Consider the following 19764-nt stretch of genomic DNA (forward strand, 5'->3'; position numbering starts at 1 on the left):
TAAGTTCAAATGAATGGATAAAATCATAAGGTGATGAGCTACTATACAGAATGAACTCCCAGTTTTGTGATTTGGCTAATAATGACCTAGGACCTGGATAAAATTTGCTGAAACAAAAAATAAATGCAGACACTCCTGCAGGTTATGAATACTCTTCAGCTGGAAACCAACGTCTCTAATATATCAGAGGCAACCATATGTTAAAGTGAGGCAGGCCGGCCTTAGAATGTGCAAAGTAAGATGGTTGGAGGCCTTAGGGACACATCTACAAATAGCAGGGTACACGAGAAGAAAGGAAGCAAGAAATTTGGCTGCTGGGGTGTAAGGAAAAGGTCTGTGTTTCTGAGGTGAGGGCACAGCTAATAGATCTTTGTCATTTTGGAGATAGATGAGGGTGCTTCTTCCTGGGGAGCCTTCAACAGCTGGTAGAAGGCAGTTGAATTGGGATATCTGTCACTGCTGAGACTTGTGTATGTGTGGTTGTGGCTGTGTATTAAGTGATAGGTGGCAAGTTGGGGGGTAGTACTCATGCACTATGGTGAGGAGGGCCATATAGGAAAATAAGCAGATAGCCAGGTATGATATGCCAACAGATGGGGAAAGGCACTCTTAGGTATGTGTTCAAAGGAAAAACTAATAGGGTGAGCTGATTCCAGAAGTGAAGGGCCCAGCTTGGCATATACAAGGGCTAGCGCTATGGTGAAGGGGACACAGAAACATCCGGGGTAAAAGTAATGGACTTCAGAGGATATGGAGGGAAGGGATCAGGAGCTGGTTTAAGTTAACTCCCACCCTCCCTTCTTTCCTTGTGTCAATATGAGTTTAATTGTTACTGGAGATTGGCAAACGCTGACCAGAGAGGAGCAGGTATAGTATCACTCCGCGCAGCAGCTGTAGCAGCCATGTAGAAAGCAGGGCTCACTGCTCCCTTCCCTCCCTCAGAACTTCACGAGGGCTGCAGTTGGCTGAAGTGCTGAGTAGGGGTGAAACTCCTCCTGAGCTGAGTCTCCAGGTCTGGTGCAGGATTCTCCCCCTTGGAAAGCAGAGGGAATGAAGGGAGCACTGAAAAATCATATGATCTCAGTTGTTCGGTGAATCTACAGCCCTGTGAAAACAGGCTAAAAAGTAAAGATGGAACCCAGTCAAAACACCTGCCTTATTATTATTGTTTGTTATTGCACTAACCTTCTTAACACTTACCTAAACTGTCCCCACCTTACCACTGCTTCCCACAAGCATCTCAACTTCTCACTTTGGACATCCAGTTATGTTATAAATATGGGTCCTGGGTAGACAAGTACTCAAATTGACCTTGGACATTTGAAATACACCTTTGAGCAAAGACACTAATATTTCTAAGGCTTTCTGACCCATCCCTTCTTCAAACATAAATTATTTAGTATACTTTGATGTGCCTTTAGATTGGCTAGTTTTTCATGAGGACTTCTAGCAAGAAGCACCATTGAACAAGGAACATGGTTCTTTGAACTTGTCTAAATAATATGAGTTTCACTTTCATCCAAAGAAGTGTTAAAGATGCACAAAAACACATCAGAAATTTTGTGCTAGTACCAGTGATTATATTACTTTCAAAAGAGAAATAACATCTCACCCTGAAACTCAGACTTATTAGAAAGAACAGCTAGAATCTATTAAACTATAGAAATATCACACAAAGAGCATTCATGAAAGAATTTCCTAGGCAACTTGCCACGGTATGAAATTTTTCATCTTGTATACATTGTCTCATTACTTACTTTCCCCCTTGTTAATGATAAAGTCATTTGCTGTGATAATATGTTTGTAAATTAAAAACCTTCTACTGTAAAACAAACAATTTCCATTACGGAATCTTTTATAGGGTTTTACTTAAACTTTCAGAACCCAGGTATTCAGTGCTATGGCTGCTCATATTGAGATAATCTTGTGTGTGCAAGAAGCAGACCAGCATTTACACATGCAATTCAGTTAGCTGTTCACCTAACTATTGTTAGTGACACAGTGGGTACTCACGTATTTTTGAGGTTGGATCCACATTTAAACATTAAGCCATCTGTCTGTTCAAATCTCAAACCTTTAAAAACTATTTATTCTGCCAGGTCTACCAACTAATTTTCCATTCTTATGTAATTCATTTCCTCATATGTTAAATTAAAATTTTAAAACTAATATGAAATTCAATTTTCCACCAGTTTCTGCTGCTTATTCTCTCTGGGGCTGTGCCCCCCTCTTCTTTTCTGCTGTCCTAGTCACAGCTCTCCATATGTGGCCATCAGATTGCTTTGCCTTCGGTCTAAACTTTACAGACAATCTAAACTTGTTGGGTCATGAATCTTATGTTAAATTTTCAAAAGCACCTAAGTGACTTAGGGGAGTATGTTTCACTGAAAATCACTGGAAAGTCATTGAAAATGGGACTTGAGTGCCTCAGTTCCCTTTGAAATTTTACCCCTTGTCTTTTAAAATTTGTTTGGAATTCATATTCATAGATTCCAAGGCCAGAAGGGACCATTGTGATCATCTAGTCTAACTGTATAACGCAGGCTATAGACCTTCCATAAAATAATTCTAGAGCATATTTTAACAAAAACCAGCCACTCTTGATTTAAAAACTGTCAGTGATAGAGAATCTACCATGACCCTTGATAAGTTGTTCCAGTGTTTAATTACTCTCACTGGTAAAAATTTACACCTTATTTCCAGTCTGAATTTGTCTACCTTCAACTTCCAGCCATTGGATCACGTTATACCTTTCTCTGCTAGACTGAAGAGCCCATTACTGAATATTTGTTCCCTAGATAGCTAATAATAGACTATAATCAAGTCACTCCTTAACTGTCTCTTTGTTATGCTAAATAGATAGACTCAAGGAGATCATTCGCTATGAGCCATGTTTTCTAATCCTTTAATCGTTCTCATGGCTATTCTCTGAACCCTCTCCATTTTATCAACATCCTTCTGACTTTTGGGCAACAGATACAGCAGTCTAGTGGTGGTTTGGATACAGCAGCCTAGCCGTGGTCACACCAATGCCAAATACAAAAAAAATAACCTTTCCTACTTGAGATTCCCAGTTTATGCATCCCAGGATTGTATTAGCTATTTTTTTTTTTTTGGCTGTAGCGTCACATTGAGAGCTCACATTCAGCAGATTATCCACCATGACCCCCAAATCTTTTTCAGAGTCGCTGCTTCTCAGGATAAGAGTCCCTCATCCTGAGAGTATGGCCTATGTTCTTAGTTCCTAGAGGTATACATTTACATTTAGCTGTATTAAAACACACCGTGTTTACTTGCACTCAATGTACCAAGCAATCCAGATTGCTCTGAATCAGTGACTTGTCCTCTTCATTATTTACCAGTCCCCCAATGTTTGTGTCATCTGCAAATCAGTAATGATTTTATTATTTCTTCCAGCTCATTGATAAAAATGTTAAATAATGTAGGGCCAAGAACTGATCCCTGCGGGACTCCACTGGAAACATGCCGCCTTAATGACAGTTCTGTTTACAATGACATTTTGAGATCTAACAATTAACCAGTTTTTAATCCATTTGATGTGTGCCATGTTAATTTTATATTGTTCTAATTTTTTAATCAAAATGTTGTGTGATACAAACCAAACGCCTTATAGAAGGCAACAGAATCAACTGTGGCATTAGACAGTACAAGTAATAACTTTCTTTAAAAGACACTGCGAGAATTAAGTGTGCCTCAAATATGTGAATCCCATGTAGCTTCCTTTGAGAATCTGTTTAGCAAAATATTTGGTTCCTCAATGGATATTGTTTAGTTACCAAGAACCTGAACAGAATTTTTTTAAAAGATGTTGCTTAAAACACTGAATCTGAGATGCACTACTAGGTGTATTTTGCTGCCTTCAATACTGCAACTTATCATAAAATGTGTCAAAATTAAATATTGTCCAAACCAGGAAATATTTAACTAATAATAATGAAAAATGCTTTTTCAGTTTTTCAACCAGTCATGTAGGTGGGTTTTTTTTTTCATTTAACAAAAAAAAAATTGAAGAAAAATAGAAAAAATCTGATTTTTTTTTTCTTTTCCTACCACAGCTTTAGGTCTGAGTGGGCTGATGATTAACTGACACCGTTTTTCTAGATACATACTGCCTGCTCCAAAGCCGCCTGAAGTCAATGGTGAGCTAAAAATTAAGTGAGAACCCTTAACTCTGCACATCCGGGTCCTTGAGAACTGAAATCAAATCCTTCCCGTTATCTTAATATATTTGTGGTCTCCATCTTTTTGTTAACCCTTTGGCAGTGAGTGAGCGCACACAGCCAGGAGCACGCTATGCAAACACAGACATTAAATTGCTGGAGAAGAGAGTAATACAGTACTGGAAACTCACATGCTTAGCTACTGGACTGAAGGCGGTAGGCTGAGGTAAGTCATTAGTGTTAGCAACCCCTGTGTCGTGTTTTTTCTTCTATTTTAAAAAAAAAAAGTTTTGTTCCCTAAACAGGCTCACATGTTGCTAATCAATGTGTAACAAAGACCCTTTTGTGTAAAACATGATCATTTTACACAGGCGATATATCAGTCATATTCTTGGAAGGGCTGATGCACTGGAGTTCTTTAAAAGTCAATTTTTTCCCTAGAGTCTGTACTCCATATATCACTTGTATGACCTGAAAAGCAAAGGGACTCCACATGCTGTAGGGTTCAGTAGAAATTATTGCTGGAATTTTGGAGTACAACAGTAGGGCCGTGATCCTCACAAGTCTCACTCTTTGTTACTATAACATACGAAGAGTGCTTAAGGATCAGAGTTCCAAGCCAGCTCTTCTGTTTTGTTCTGTCTTTGTGCTACATTTTGTTTCTCCCTTTCTGTCTATCTGAGGGTCATCCAGCGCAGCCGACATTATTCTTAGCCAAGAGTTTTGTGGTCATTTGAACAGAGGTTGCTATGTACTGTTAAAAAATACTTACACATATAAGGTGTGCCATTGTACTTAATCAGAAGTGCTGAAAGTCAATGGAAGTATGCAGACTGATACATATAAAAACATCTCTACTTATGACAACCAGTTCTGCATCTTCAGTGCATTACAACATTCTATCAGAGGAGTCTCCGGTATTAACAAGCAGCCTTCACCAGTGTCAATAGTACTGCGGTGCTCAAAATATGTGCATTGAATTTTACCTTTCTATAAATAAAAGAGAACAAGTTTTGATCCAACTTGAGTACTCCATATTTGAAGTCAATGGAAGCCTTGCACCTCTGAAAATATGGCCATTTTTATTTAGATGCCTAACAGTTGGCACCCAAGTTTGAAAATGATGTCCATCATGCTTGTTGATGACTAGCACCTTTGGGCTGATTGTTACTTTACAAGCTGTGCTGAGGAAGGGGCAGCATGTAGCTGTTAGAACTGTTCAGGAACTGGAATTTCCATTCTGTGGGAAACTCATGGGTTTGGGGGGAGGGGAGAATGTTCTGAATCAGAATGAAAAGCGGAATTATTTTTAATATGGGGCCAACAAAATGTTTCATTTTGACTTATTAAAATATTCATGTAAGTTAAAATAATATAAAACTCCACATCTGCCTGTTGACACTAACAAAATGAAACAAACCCTTTGGCCTTTTCCTGCAGAAGAATGTTTCAATTTTGATAAAACTGCATTTTGATGGAAAACTGTTTCATCAAACTTCTTTCAGCCAGTTTTAGCATCTGCACCACCCAAGCAGAGCAGAGAATGATTGTGACTCAGAGTCCCCCTTCCTTTGAGGAGAAGTTAGCTTACCCTCTTCGTGGAGCAGCTTGCTCCCCTTGTGTGCCAGACCAGCTATACTAGCCATCAAAATAGGAACAGGAGAGTAGAGCCAGGACTCCTCCTACTTTCCACCTCGCAGCACCTTCCCTATAACCCATTTTCTCATAGCAAGGAGTATCAAGTGACTTTCTCTGCTCTCTCCACCATGGCTAGAGCTGCAGTCTGGCCAGGCCAAGAAAGGGTGCAAAAAGGAACTTATTCCCTTTTACTTCCTTGCATGGATCAATAAGGGCTGTGGCAATCTAGTTTTGTGGTTGGTTTGGCAAGAGAGAGATTTTAAAAATGAAGCAATCAGAAAAGTAATTTCTAGGCACCTGCTATTTTATTTAGAAGCATGGCCTAAATAAGACCTGTTCCTTCTTGCTGTCACTGAAGAGTCTCCTGCCCAACCTGGACCTGTAACAGAGGCTGCTGCTCAAACAGTTTGCACGAGGGAGTTTGTAAATGTCTTGTTCAAGGCAAGAGTTTCCCTGCAAAAGCCCCTGCCTTAACAGAACTAGGATAAAGCTATGTGCATGCAAAGTATTGCAGATTTTATTATTTTAGGGCTTGATCCAAAGGACCCTGAACTTAATTGGCATCCTTTCTGTTGTCTTCAGTGGATGATGAGCAGCTGCAATTCCCATTGACTTCAACAGGAGCTTCAGGATTTGGCCTAATGTACATAAATGTGCTATTACCCAGTTTAGAGAAAACAGATTCTAGTTTAACAATAGCAGTGGCAGGAAACCCACACCGTCTCCATCACAATTTTCCTTGAAGAAATGAGAAGAAAGACAAAGTTGAGACTTGAGATGTGGACTCAGTTTCCAGCTCTGCCAGAGTCATCTTGTATGATCTTGGGCAAGTCACTTAGCCCCAGATCCTCAAAGGTAGTTAGGTGCCTAACTGATTGATTTCAATGAGAAGAATAATACTTCCCACTATTCGTCTGTCTTGTCTATTTGGCTTGTAGCTCTTTAGAGGAGGGACCATCTCTTACTATGTGTCTGTACAATGGGGCCCTGATCTCTGGTGCTTCTAAGTGCTACTGTGTAATTAATAATAATGAAGTGTAAACAACATCAAAAATAATATGGATATAGCATATATATGGACAAGCAAAATAAATTCAAAACGAGATGTTTAACGACCTCTAAATTATCGATTCCAACAGCTATGGTAATTTGTAGCATTGCACAGAGGTAGTATTCGCTAACATTTTCCAGGCTAATAATGGAGCTCAGTGCACTAAATGCACGTAAAAATTTCAAGTCATCCAATGCAAGTTAATAGTATTGTTGGAACCTTAATTTTTGCATTTCCTGAATGTTTGAGTTTTAGCTGTACAGTTTTAACACTGTATTAATGTAATTGTTGGCACATGAATATGAATGTGAGTGTGCATGGATGGGCTGGAGGTGTTGTTATTATAGGGCTAGCTGTAAGGAAAGAAACAGCCTGCATAAATGATGCTTCATTCTAGGGCTGATTGGGAAATAGGCACAGCAGAGACTTGAACTTGGGTCTCCCGCATCCATAACTGCTGAGCTATTGACTTTTTTTTTTTCCCTTCTCCTTTTCCCTCTCGCTCGCTCGCTCGCCATCCTGGACCTATGAAAGCTTTTTCAGAACTGGTACATTCCAGTGAAACGCTTTGGTTTTGACAAACCGACATTTTTCCAGATGAAAAACCCCGACCAGTTCTACTCTCCTCTATCCCTTAAACCTGCTGCTTGCTCTGGGCCTGGAGGCTTTGTTGGAAGCCATTCGCTGCTCTTTGTGATGCAGAACAGGGTTTGAACAGAGTAAAAGGCAGCTTAGTTTCAGAAACTTGCTCCAGACTGTATTCATTAGGGCTGCAACACTGAAAAGAAAGGAGACTGTTGCTCATGAACACATTTAAAACATTCAGCTTTTTGAAACAACTTCCTTTGTAATCATTGTCTTGGCTTCTGTCCCTCTTTCATTTAACCTCATCTGCCTGACTTTAAATTCATGGAACAGATTTGCACTGCCTTGGACTCCGTGCAATTGGCTGCTGTAATATTCTTGAAATTTTTTTTTAAGCATTTGATACCATTAATCATATTGCCATATGTAATAAATTGGCTGCCTGTGGTCCATTGCCTGAAACGGTCACATGGTTCCAATCACCATTCTGCCAACTGAAAGTGGTTATTGGAAACTCTGACTCTTCCTTTCAGCCACTTCTATTCCGAGTTCCACCGGGTTCTATCCTGTTTGTACTGTACGTTAATGACCTGCTGGCTGCATAGCTGCACAAAGGCCAAGACTTACAAGTATGCACATGTTTGTAAGTGCCGCTGTACATAAGCAATACTCTGTTTGATATCAAAGTCACATCATTACAGTCAGCCTTTGACAGCATTTGCAAGGCTTGAAGGCTAATGCAATACCTTTCTAATTTGCAACTTAAACGTCTGCCAGAATGAAAAAAACAAAACAAAAAAAAAAAGTATTAAATTTAGCTGTGTAAGATAATTCAGAGAACAAGAACATTTCTGTTATTATTCGGCTTTCGCAGTTGTCAGGGCTCTTGTCATCTCACAGCTGGAATGCTGCAGATTTGTAAGAACAATAGAATTATTTTGGGGAGAAGAGAGTACAGTGCTTTTTGTAGCACTTCAACTGTCACTTTGCCACAGGCTCTTCACATTTGCTTTTAGTAGGGATGAACAAACTGGTTTGGATAAAACTTCCTTGAACCTTTCCCTAAAAGGTTGAGCCATACCTTTTTCTGAGCTGGGAAAATAATCCAGTGACTGTAGAGATGGGCCCAAACACAATTCTGGATCTGAATATTACTTATCATTTGTGTTGCTGTGGTGCCTTAGGGCCCCAAGCGGGGATCAGGGCCCCTTGGTGCTAGGCACTCTACAATCAGAGCAAAAAGAGACAGCCCCTCTCCTAAGCAGATTGCAATCTAACATCCAGGGCCACCCCAAGGGCGGGTGCGAGGCCCGGGACAAATCAGCCTGTATGGGCCCCCCTTAACATTTTTTATACAGATGAAATCTGGTGTGGAGAGGGGACAGCCGTGCTGGGGGGCAAGGGATGACGGAGAGTCACAGGGTGGCACCTGTGTTGGGGGGGGCTCCCTGTGCTGGGGGGTCCCAGAAAAGGGAGGGGTCCGGGGCAGAAGGACAATGGAATGGGTCAGCCTGGCGCTGCCATGTTCCGGCGGTGCTAGGACACTGGTGACCGGTGCAGTGGCAGGTGACGCCGGGAGCCGGGGGGTGGGGCGGAGCAGGGAGGACTGGGGTCGCTGCTGCTGCTGGAGACTGAGCCCGAGCCCCACAATGCCGAGCAAGAAAAAGAAATACAACACACGTTTCTCGCCAGTGAGTGGGGGCCAGGCGCCCCGCTAACCCCCCAAGCCACCCTGGCCCCCCGAACCCTTAACCCCATCCTCCGGGCCAGCCTGGCCCTCCAGGCAGCCTCCCCCCAGGACCAGCCTAGCACCCCCCACACAACACATGCACACTGAAGCGCGGGACCCTCCAAAGCACGGGGCCCGGAGCGGTTGCCCCAATTCACCATACCCAAGGGATGGCTCTGCTAACATCTGAGAGTTTCATTCGCTTGGGCTTACTCTCTTCTTCTCCCTATCCTCATTTAAAAAATAAATAAAATAAACCACAGACATACCTCTGCATATCTCAGCTACGGCAGGACGAGAAACAGAACTGCTGGGATAGTGTAAGGGAGGCTGTTCTCCATGGAATCCTCAGTCTGATCAAAAGAGGAAAGCTCTAGAACGCCCACGGAAGAGATTCTGTTTTGAAGAATCCATTTTTACCTAACAGAGGAGCTGGGATCATTTGGTCAATGTTCAGAGAAACATCCAAAACAAAGCTTTTGAGGCTCTCTGTTGCTTTTTAGTAGAGATGGGCTGAAAATATCTTTAAAATGTAATACTGCCTAACACATACTGTCCTGTTTCCCATTGCTCCTCCAAACACAGGCCCACATGTTGCTTCTTTCTTTGTCCCCCATTCCGCAGTTATTGACCTGAATGCTTAGGCCAGGTAGAACCTAGGTGGTGACTCAATATGGCTTTAACTATGCTACAACATTTTGTAGCTATTTTCCACACAAAACAGCTCGCACTGGTGTAAGCACTAGTGTAGACTGGGCTCCGGCATATTCAGCACTGTTTCATAATACCGGGATGATGGGGGCTTTATAAATACATAAAGGAGAGAGAGTGCGATGAAACCCCACTGAGAGCAAGATTTCAGACCAGACCTTCAGACATAGGGGTGAAAAACCTAAGCCTGGTCTACTACAACATGCAACAGCAGTATCAGTGATGGTAGAAAACAGAGCAAAAAGAACAGGAGGACTTGTGGCACCTTAGAGACTAACAAATGTATCTGAGCATAAGCTTTCGTGAGCTACAGCTCACTTCATCGGATGCATTCAGTGGAAAATACAGGGGGGAGCTTGTATATACACAGAGAACATGAAACAATGGGTGTTACCCTACACACTGTAACCAGAGTGATCAGGTAAGGTGAGCTATTACCAGCAGGAGAGAAAAAAAACCTTTTGTAGTGATAATCAAGGTGGGCCATTTCCAGCAGTTGACAAGAACATGGGAGGAACGGGGGGGGGGGGGGGGGGGGGGGGGGGGGGGGGGGGAATAAACATGGGGAAATAGTTTTACTTTGTGTAATGACACATCCACTCCCAGTCTATTCAAGCCTAATATAATGGTGTCCAGTTTGCAAATTAATTCCAATTCAGCAGTCTCTCGTAGAGCAAAATGAGCAGCCTCACCTCTGGATGCAATTGAAGGCACTCGGCACATCACAGGAGTGCCCAGCACCCTATGAGATTAAGCCCTAAAGTTGCTGCAGGGTCTATAGAACAATCTCAGTGCTACTCCTATTTCCTGTGTTCCCCAGAAGGGAGAATCCTGGGCATAAGGAGAACAGGCTGAGTGGGGTCCTCCTCTTCACCCCTTCTTTGTGCTTCAGCCAATCACGGCCCTCGCAGGAGAAGAGCTGCAGATTCCAAAACTGCTCTGGCTACTGCTCAGAACAATTCCCTGGGAAGGGAAGCTGGAGGAGCCAAAGAAAAGTTGGGATTCTCACTCCATGAGCCAGGGCCAGTAAAACTTCTAATATGTGAGTTGGCAGCACTGTAGAGTGCTCAGAGGAGAATGGTCCTTTTTGCAAACCTCAGTCACATAACATGGAAAAAAGTTCCAAGGGCTGTCCCCTGCTGAAGGGCTGGAGACCGTATTCATTGACTGCAGAAGTTGCTATTACAACCCTGCACTAGCCCAAGGCTGGATTGGTACGCATGACCAGCCAGGGCACTATGTCATAAATAGGCATAAATTCAATTGGAACCACTGCCCTTAATTTACCAGCACTCTTTGTGTATGGTATATGCGCACACAAACTGAAGTGTATTCTGGGGAGTCCAGTTTTGTGGTTTGCTCCAGAATAAAATGTCTCCCACCACCATTTCTGGGGAAAAGGGACTGTCAAGTGAAAGTTAACCGCAGCTAATTGGCCCTGCTGACCTATCCAGACACTTAAGCCCGTGGCTGGAGAGGAGAAGTAACTTGAGGTCCTCTTCCTTCTCCAAGCAACACTTTCCCTTCTGATGGTGAAACAGTGAGAGAGGACAGCAGAGACATTGGAGGAAAGCAGAAAAAAGGGTATGGGGAGTACAGAAATGCTGGGAAGGAAGGGTAAAGAGGACACCAAAAAGGGACAGAAAGAGGAATCCTACTACCACAAAAACAAAAAACAAACCAACAACCACTTGGTGTTAGGGATTGCTACGCAGCAGGGACTCACAAGAGAAAGTCCACGTTAGCATAAGGGAAGCAGTAGTAGAGTTATCCACTGTGTTTATGAATATGCCAATGAATCCCTTGCTCTTGTGCTTTTTATGAATGCTCAGCTAGAAAGAACCACTGGAAAGAAGTAGAAGTAGTTTGAAACAAGGAGACAAAACTAGGAGCCAATAGCGTTCACCATTCCTGAAAAATAAACCGGTCAAAGTGACAGTGATTCGACCCATTTAGCATATATAACGACCTCAGCTTGAAGACTCCATACAGTCTCACTAAGGCAGCAATCCAGCAAAGGCTTACATATGTGCTGAGCTTAACACACTATGAGTAGTCCCACAGACTTCAGTACAACTACTCAGTTCAGCACGTGTATAAATCTCTGCAGGACTAGAGGCTAAAGCCCTGATTCAGTAAGGTACTTAAGTACATGTTTTATTTTAAGCACAAGTTGTTCAATTTAGGTCAAGGAGCCTATTCTGGTGCTCAGAGTTAAGCATGTGCTTAAGCACTTACTGCATCAGGGCATTAGTGTTCAGTCATTGCGCAAAGGCCTCTAAACAAAACAAATAACTGGAAATATAAGCTCTTTGGGGCGTAGTTTGTCTCTTTTTCTGTCTGTTGGGTGCCTAAAACAGTGGAGCCTTGACCCTGATTGAAACTCCTAGGCACTACAGAAATAAATAAAATAATAAATAATAATAATAATAGGAGCAGGACCAAAATATTCTTCTAAGAAATGAAGCTGCAAAACTACTTCATTTGCTTGTAAAGATTATTAACTTTTTATGTAACTTGTCAAATAATGTAACACAAACATGTGAAAACATTAAACAAATGGAAGTTTACAACAGGTGCTACTCAAACCAGGTAGTCAATGGTAACAGTATAGGAATACACATAATTCTCTAGCTTTAGGGCCAGAGGGAAATCCAGCACTAAGCAAAATTTACTTCAAAAGACTAAGCTTTCCCCCCCACACACACTTTTTATTTCCAAACTCCACCTTGTATCTCCAATATTATCTTGGAAACTGAAAATCTGTTCCACTGGTAATAGCTCATTTATTTAGCTTCACCAAGAGGACATAGCCAAAATAGGCTAGAGAGTGCCTGACATCATGCCAACAAGAGGCATTTCCGATTACCAAGAGCAATAGAAAAGATGATTAGTCTGTCTCCTGAAGATCCTGCTCTCCAGGAATTTGTTTTCAGAAATTGTGTTCACATGATCAGGCTGGGCTGTATCTGAATCCAAAATCCAGGAATCTTAATCCCTTTTTTTAAAAAAATGGTTTGCTAATGGCTAAGTAAAGGAAATGTTCCAGTCTGAGGCATTCACATTTTGATTTGCATTCTACCACACACAATGTCGCAAAAACAGGATGAGGGAAGTGAAAAAAGGATTTTGAAAAAAAGGCTACGTGAACACTCTCAATTGCACTGCAGTTTTTACCGGTGCCTGGAGCTTTTTTAATACTGTTGAAGGGATTAAGTACACAAGGTGCTCTAGCTGTCTCATGTTGTGCATGTAACAATCTGTGGCTGCATATATAAAGAGATCATTGTGAGCTAGCCAAATATCTGTAACATTGGGAATAGAACTTAGAAACCTGGATCCAAAAACCAAAATCAGCAGCCAGCAAAGAGAATTACTGATATGTAAACAGGTTTTGAGTTTAGCTGATCTAACAAGTAGTGGGTATTAGAAACCACTGGCTTCTATGACAAATTTTCTCATATTTTTCTGTATGAGTCCTATCTTAGTACATCTCTAGGCTTTCAAAAGGAATTATAGTCACCCCAAATTGGACTGAAACCCCCTTTCTCCAATTTTTAATGCAATATCAGTACTACGAACATTCAACCTCTCAAGAATAAAGCAAGCCTATTGTTTCCTGTTACTAGATCTGCTTGCCAGTCCAAGAGTAAATTTTATACTTGATATTTACCAGCTTGAAGTTCTCTGAACCATTCTGGCTCTACTATAAACAGAAGTGTGTTTTGTTACAGATTGTAAATACACAAACTGGAGTTTGCATTTCTAACAGGTTTGGTTTCATTGAGTCTCTCAGGACTCTTATACCCTCTTAAAATAGTTTTCCACCTGCTGATTGAAATTCTGACAGGAATATTTCTTTAGAGTATTTAATGGAGTCAGTAAATACTCCAGTGCAAGCCCACTTGGAATCCACTCACTGGCAACAGATGCCAAGAAGCTGGTAGCCCTGGTATCTGGGATATTGCTGTCACAATCTATGTCCTGGGGAAGACATTCCTTTCTCTCCAAGGGGCTTGAACTCTCCTCCTGATCTGAGACTTTTGCCCCTTTCCAACCAAGTGTGAGCTGTAAGGGGATGTGGTCTTCTTTTGTAGATGGGGATGGCCTAGTACTGCCCCTGGCTCCACATCTGGCTTTAAGTAGTGGTGAAAAATTGGTAGAATCTGCCCGCATTTTCACAACATTTCCAGTCTCAACAGACAAAGAAGTCCTAGAGGGTCCCTCAAAGTCTTCGTCACTATTGTCTGAGAGAGTAACTGTGGTGTAACTTGGCAATTCCAGCACAGGATACAATTTGTTTCTAAATCTGCAAACTAAAGACACAGAGTCAGATGCATAACCCATACTTTTTTTTTTTTTCTTTAAAAGCAAATTTGTTTCTCAGTGTATGGCCCTTATCTCCACAGTATCTGAGCATCACAGAATAATTGATGAATTTTATTCTCTTCTCAGCCCTTTGAGACAGTAAAGTAGCTTTCCCAGAGTCACACAGGAAATCTGTGGCTGAGCCAGAAAACTCAGGTTTCCTGAATCTCAGTCTCTTACCCTACCCACTAGGCAATCCTTCTTGCCTCTCTCATAACAATACAGAGATCAGTTGATTTGAAATGATTGGCTTAGAACAGGGGTGACCAACCTGAGCCAGAGAAAGAGCCAGAATTTACCAATGTACATTGCCAAAGAGCCACAGTAATATGTCAGCAGCCCCCCAGCAGCTCTGCCACACTCCCAGTGCCTCCCGCCTAACGGCAGCCCCGCCAGTCAGTGCCTCCCCCTCAACTCCTGATCAGCTGTTTTGTGGCATGCAGGAGACTCTGTGGAGGTGGGAAGCGAGGGCCCGGTAGGCTCAAGGGAGGGGGTGGAAATGGATAGAGTGGGGGCAGGGCCTGTGGCAGAGCCAGGGGTTGAGCAGCGAGCACCCCCCGCCACTTTGGAAAGTTGGCACCTATAGCTCCAGCCCTAGAGTCGGTGCCTATACAAGGAGCCATATATTAACTTCTGAAGAGCCGCATGTGGCTCCAGAGCCACAGGTTGGCCACCCCTGGCCTAGAATTAGAGCTGGAAGTCTAGTGAGAACAGACTCAAGAGATTTCTGCTATTCCCTGACCCCAGCCATATCACACATGTTACAGGAGCTTTCCTTGCAGCTTTAAAGTGCTTGCGGGTTTTGACTGGGGCTGGAGGTGGAAGAGCAGAGGCATGAAAGTATGAAGGGAATAAAAATTAACCCCAAACCATCCTGAGCCAGCCTCAATGCTTCATTTCACACTTGAGTTCAGCAGCCCCACAGGCGGGGGCTGCAGGGTCTCATATTTATTTAATTTATTTATTTCAGAATTCTCACTTTGCAATTCAACTATCTTTCTCTGCATTTCTTTCCTCCCCCCGGAGTTCTTTCCTTGTTGGCAGTTGTTGCTCCTGTGCTGACCTTTGAACTGGGAGCCTTCATTGATCTGTGCACGGACCCTTCAGAATGCCCAGCAATTCAGTCTGTCCTCCCCAGCAGACTCTGCACTGCTGGTGCCAGGACGCTGCTGGAAGGCTGGCTGAATGGGTGTCATATGTAGCATAGTGATGTGGTGAGAATCTCCCATAGTTTAAGCAGCATTACCACCACCTGTATCTAAAGTCCTCCACATAGCTGAGCCATGCTATGTAAAACATGTGCATATTTCAGTAGGTCATACAGTACGTCAGTTGCCTTGTGCCTATGTTGCTCTTGTGCTCTCAAAAGGCTGACTACCTGCTAGAGATGAAGCATGGGGATGGGAGGCTTCCTGCAGTCTCTTCCCACACAGCAACCCTGGGGTTCAATGGGGGGAGAACCCTTAAACTTGGGGGTGGGGGAATCAATACACACTTCCTTCCATATCTTTTCTTAAATAGCACTGGACAGATGCAAACCTAACAGGTCTTGTGCACCTGCTGGACGGGATGACATCCAACCCTTTCCTGTACTGTCACTGCCAATGATAACTCCCCTACCTCAGTGGCTGCCTCTTGTGATCCCTCTCAGAGAGGCTGCAATGGGTTTCCAGTTTCCTACTCAAGGGCAAAAGTTGTTTTAAAAGTCCCATGACACAAGTTTTACATTTGCACATATTTCAACCAGGAAACTGAGACTGAATTGCAAGTGCTTCGGAGGATAGGATTAACATTCAAAATGATCTGGACAAATTGGAGAAATGGTCTGAAGTAAATAGAATGAAAGTCGATAAGGAGAAATGCAAAGTACTCCATTTAGGAGGGAGCAATCAGTTGCACACATATAAAATGGGAAATGACTGCTTAGGAAGGAGTACTGAGGAAAGGGATCGGGGGGTCATAGTGGACCACAAGCTAAATATGAATCAACAGTGTAACGCTGTTACAAAAAAAAGCAAACATTATTCTGGGACGTATTAGCAGGAGTGTTGTAAGCAAGACACAAGAAGTAATTATTCCGCTCTACTCCAAGGTGATTAGGCCTCAACTGGAGTATTGCGTCCAGTTCTGGGAGCCACATTTCAGGAAGGATGTGGACAAATGGGAGAGAGTCCAGAGAAGAGCAACAAAAATGATTAAAGGTCTAGAAAACATGACCTATGAGGGAAGATTGAAAAAATTGGGTTTGTTTAGTCTGGAAAAGAGAAGACTGATAGGGAACATGATAACATTTTTCAAATATGTAAAAGGTTGTTACAAGGAGGAGGAAGAAAAATTGTTTTTCTTAACCTCTGAGGATAGGACAAGAAGCAATGGGCTTAAATTGCAGCAAGGGAGGTTTAGGTTGGATATTACGAAAAACTTCCTAACTGTCAGAGTGGTTAAGCACTGGAATAAATTGCCAATGGAGGTTGTGGAATCTCCATCATTGGACACTTTTAAGAGCAGGTTAGACAAACACCTGTCAGGAATGGTCTAAATCAGGGATCCCCAATGCGGTCCGCAGGTGCAATGACGCCCGCCGGGTCAATTGTGTGCGCCTGCAGGACACCGCGCCGCCGAAATGCATTGCCGTTTCTCGGCGGCATTTCAGCGGTGACGCTTCTTGCCACTGCCGCTTCTCGGCAGCATTTTGGCGGCGGGGTGTCTGGCACCCGCCACAGTCTTCTGGGAATAGGAATATGCTATTCCCACAGAAAGACTGGGGACCACTGGTCTAGATAATTAGTCTTGCCACAAGTGCAGGGGACTGGACTAGATGACCTTTCGAGGTCCCTTCCAGTTCTATGATTCTATGAATTATAACAGCATTTGTTATGTTTAAAAATACATTTTCCTAAACATATTCCTATGCCATGGTGTGATGTGATGGGGATGCAGGGAAGTAAGGAGGGTGACATGGAGCAGCATTTCGTGCAGAAATAAAGGTGGAGTGGTGCATCCCGAGCTCTTCAGAACTAACAGCCACAGAAAGGGGAGTGTAGTGTAACTTGGGGTGACCCAAACAGGAATGTGTCATTTACACATCCTCAAACTCCAATTACTAGTTCAAATTAAGGGTCTCATACATAGTGTGGGATGGGAACTTTGCTAGGGTCTCAGAAAAGAGTATTCTTAAAACCATGACTGTAATTATATAACTCAAGTCAATCCCTTTTATATAGGTGAAATTGGGAAAGATTTGAATTCTGATTCACGAACAAGGAACTAGGAACTTCAGCCTTCACCTGTGATCCTGCAGATGGGCTTGTACAGTACCCCCTACAAGGCAGCAAACTTTATATAGCCCATACCATCTCCCCACCCCACAACACTCGGTGCAGGGGGGAAGGTCAGGGGAAGAAGTTGGCAGAACAAGAGGATAACCCTACCCAGGAAAGAGCCCCAGAAACCTCAGTCCCCAACTTCCTTCCTTATAGACTGCCAGCAGGCATATGACCACCTCACTAGGACAAAAACCCAACCTACCATCACCTGGCGGTACTGCCACCTTCCTCTTGGTGGTGGGCCTCTTAGAAGGCCCTGGCTCTGCTTCCTCCTCTGCAGAGGGCAGTTGGTTGTCTGCATTCCTCTCTGAATCCTCCATCACTGCCTCTGGCTCCTCCACTGCTAGCCGGGGTCTGGGGACCTGCTTGATCTGACCTCCTGGTGCCTCACTCCCCTGATCAGAGGGAAACAACTTTTTGGAAAGCTCATGTGATGCCACACTGTGGCCACAGGGGCAGCCTCAGGATTTGGAACCACCTCAGCATTTGGCTGAGGCCCAGCCTGGGCACACAGAGCAGGAGCAATACTGGCTGTGGCAGCAGTAAGCCCTTTATGAGGGCTACCTCTCCCACGTGAGGGTGGAGACCTTGCTCCAGAAGCTGCATGAGAGGCCCCATTCAATCATAGCAAAGGTAACAAATTTCCTCCAGCAGCTGAACTTACTGGGAAGAAAGGAGTTGAAGGCTGCAATGCTAAGGGAACCCGAAGCTTGGAACGGTGCTTTCTGGGCATTTTAATGATTCACCTTAAGTCCTGCCAGTGAGACAGGGGTGACTAAAAGGTCAATCTCCCTGCAACCCTCCCTTCGTTTTAGGAAAGGATAAAGGGGCTGCTTAGTGCTCTCCGGCAGCTCAGGGCTAGGATGAGCCAGAAGAATGAGATAATCCATCCACAGCTACTCCAGCCAGGAGCAGCTGGGCAGGAAAGGAGCTAGCACTGCAGCTGGATTATTGAGTGAGCAATTAACACCAGCAGCATACAATCCGCTAGGCTGCTCTCTAGGGCTGCTGGCAGTCCATGGAGATCAGGAAGGGGATGGCCAGTAAGGGTGAATCACATGGTTGGTTAGATCGAAGAGTCAGGTCTTACAGAAGGCACAGCAAAAAAAAAAAAAAAGGCTGCTTCGTTCTTAAAGAGACAGTGCACCTGAATCTGAATTTTTGTTCCAGGTGAGTTAGGCTTATGTAAGGGGACTGTTGTCGCCTTACTGAAACTCAGTGGGGGTGTTTTGGTTGGCTAGCTCCCAGTACCAAAAGAATGGGGAAGGGTCAATGGGAAATCAGGACCCTGAGACTAACAGCCCCCAGGAACAATGGGGAGAGGCCAGTGTTCCAGGTCAGCCTGATTGACAGGGCAGGCAGGCTAATCAGGGAGTCAGGAGGCCAGGCGGGGTCCCATCCTCCCTGTGAGCTGGAATTGCCTGGGTCAGATGGAGTGGGGCCGAGCTAAGGAGAAAGCAGGGGCCCAAGCTGAGCTGGGGAGCAGAGCCGTGCCAGAGCCAGAGGGGTCAGAAAAGCAGCCCAGGAAGCAGGTCAGTGCTGGGAGCAGAGTCACAGAAGCAACCCACAGAGCAGACCTGTGCTGGGAGGAGAACTGCAGCAACCAGAGCTAGAGGGCCAGAGAAGCAGCCCAGGGAGCTGGAGGCAGAGCAGCAGCAGCCGTGCTGAGGCAGAGTGGAGCTGGAGCCAGATGCAGTGAGCAGCTGGGGAGAGCGAGGGGGACCCCGGGCAGTGGGCCAAGTGTAGGGAGACGCCCCTAGCCAAAACTCCTGGCAGGTCAGACTTGGACGGGGATCGTAACCCCGATGAGGCGGGGGCAATGCTGGGAAGAAGGGTCCTGCCATCTAGAGCCTGAGAGCACGTGGCCACCGCCCGAGCAAGCGTCTGACCTGCAGCATCCCTGCAACACAGTCAGGGCCTGAGAAGGAGGCCGGGACTTGTGAGAAACAGACTGAACTTCCCTTCCATTCCAGAGACTCTGGTTGTGACGTCCCCGTGCCACAGAGCAGGGTGACGTGTTTTCCTTTAACCTTTCCCATTTTTTCCTTATGTTTTTCAATTGATTGCTATTTAATAAATTGTATTTGCTTTGAACTATATGTAAGGATCAGTGGGTCAGAGAAGCATCCAGTGCAGAGAAAGCAGAGAAACCCTAGCCCCTGGTGTCACTTATCC

General features: G+C 44.0%; 1 protein-coding gene across 5 annotated transcripts; it reads right to left on the reverse strand.

Moving 5' to 3' along the window:
- LOC122464486 lies at nt 1-18719 on the reverse strand. Of its 5 annotated transcripts, none has more exons than XR_006288569.1 (3): nt 17792-18234; nt 4072-4165; nt 1-1105 (listed from the first exon to the last, which is right to left on the reverse strand). XR_006288569.1 is itself a non-coding variant. In XM_043539717.1 (3 exons), the coding sequence occupies exons 1-3, from the start codon at nt 18320-18322 to the stop codon at nt 939-941; spliced, it is 357 nt and encodes a 118-aa protein (XP_043395652.1). In that variant the 5' UTR covers nt 18323-18719; the 3' UTR covers nt 1-938. The 5 variants fall into 5 exon arrangements, 2 of the variants coding, with proteins under 2 accessions (XP_043395652.1, XP_043395651.1); XM_043539717.1 differs by lacking the exon at nt 4072-4165 and adding an exon at nt 18254-18719 and having other exon boundaries at nt 1-1033; nt 17792-17984; XM_043539716.1 differs by lacking the exons at nt 1-1105; nt 4072-4165 and adding exons at nt 12382-14211; nt 18254-18719 and having other exon boundaries at nt 17792-17984.
- Between the last annotated feature and the right edge of the window lie 1045 nt (nt 18720-19764).

The sequence above is a fragment of the Chelonia mydas genome, chromosome 2, assembly GCF_015237465.2.
Source record: "Chelonia mydas isolate rCheMyd1 chromosome 2, rCheMyd1.pri.v2, whole genome shotgun sequence".
NCBI classification, from domain to species: Eukaryota; Metazoa; Chordata; order Testudines; family Cheloniidae; genus Chelonia; species Chelonia mydas.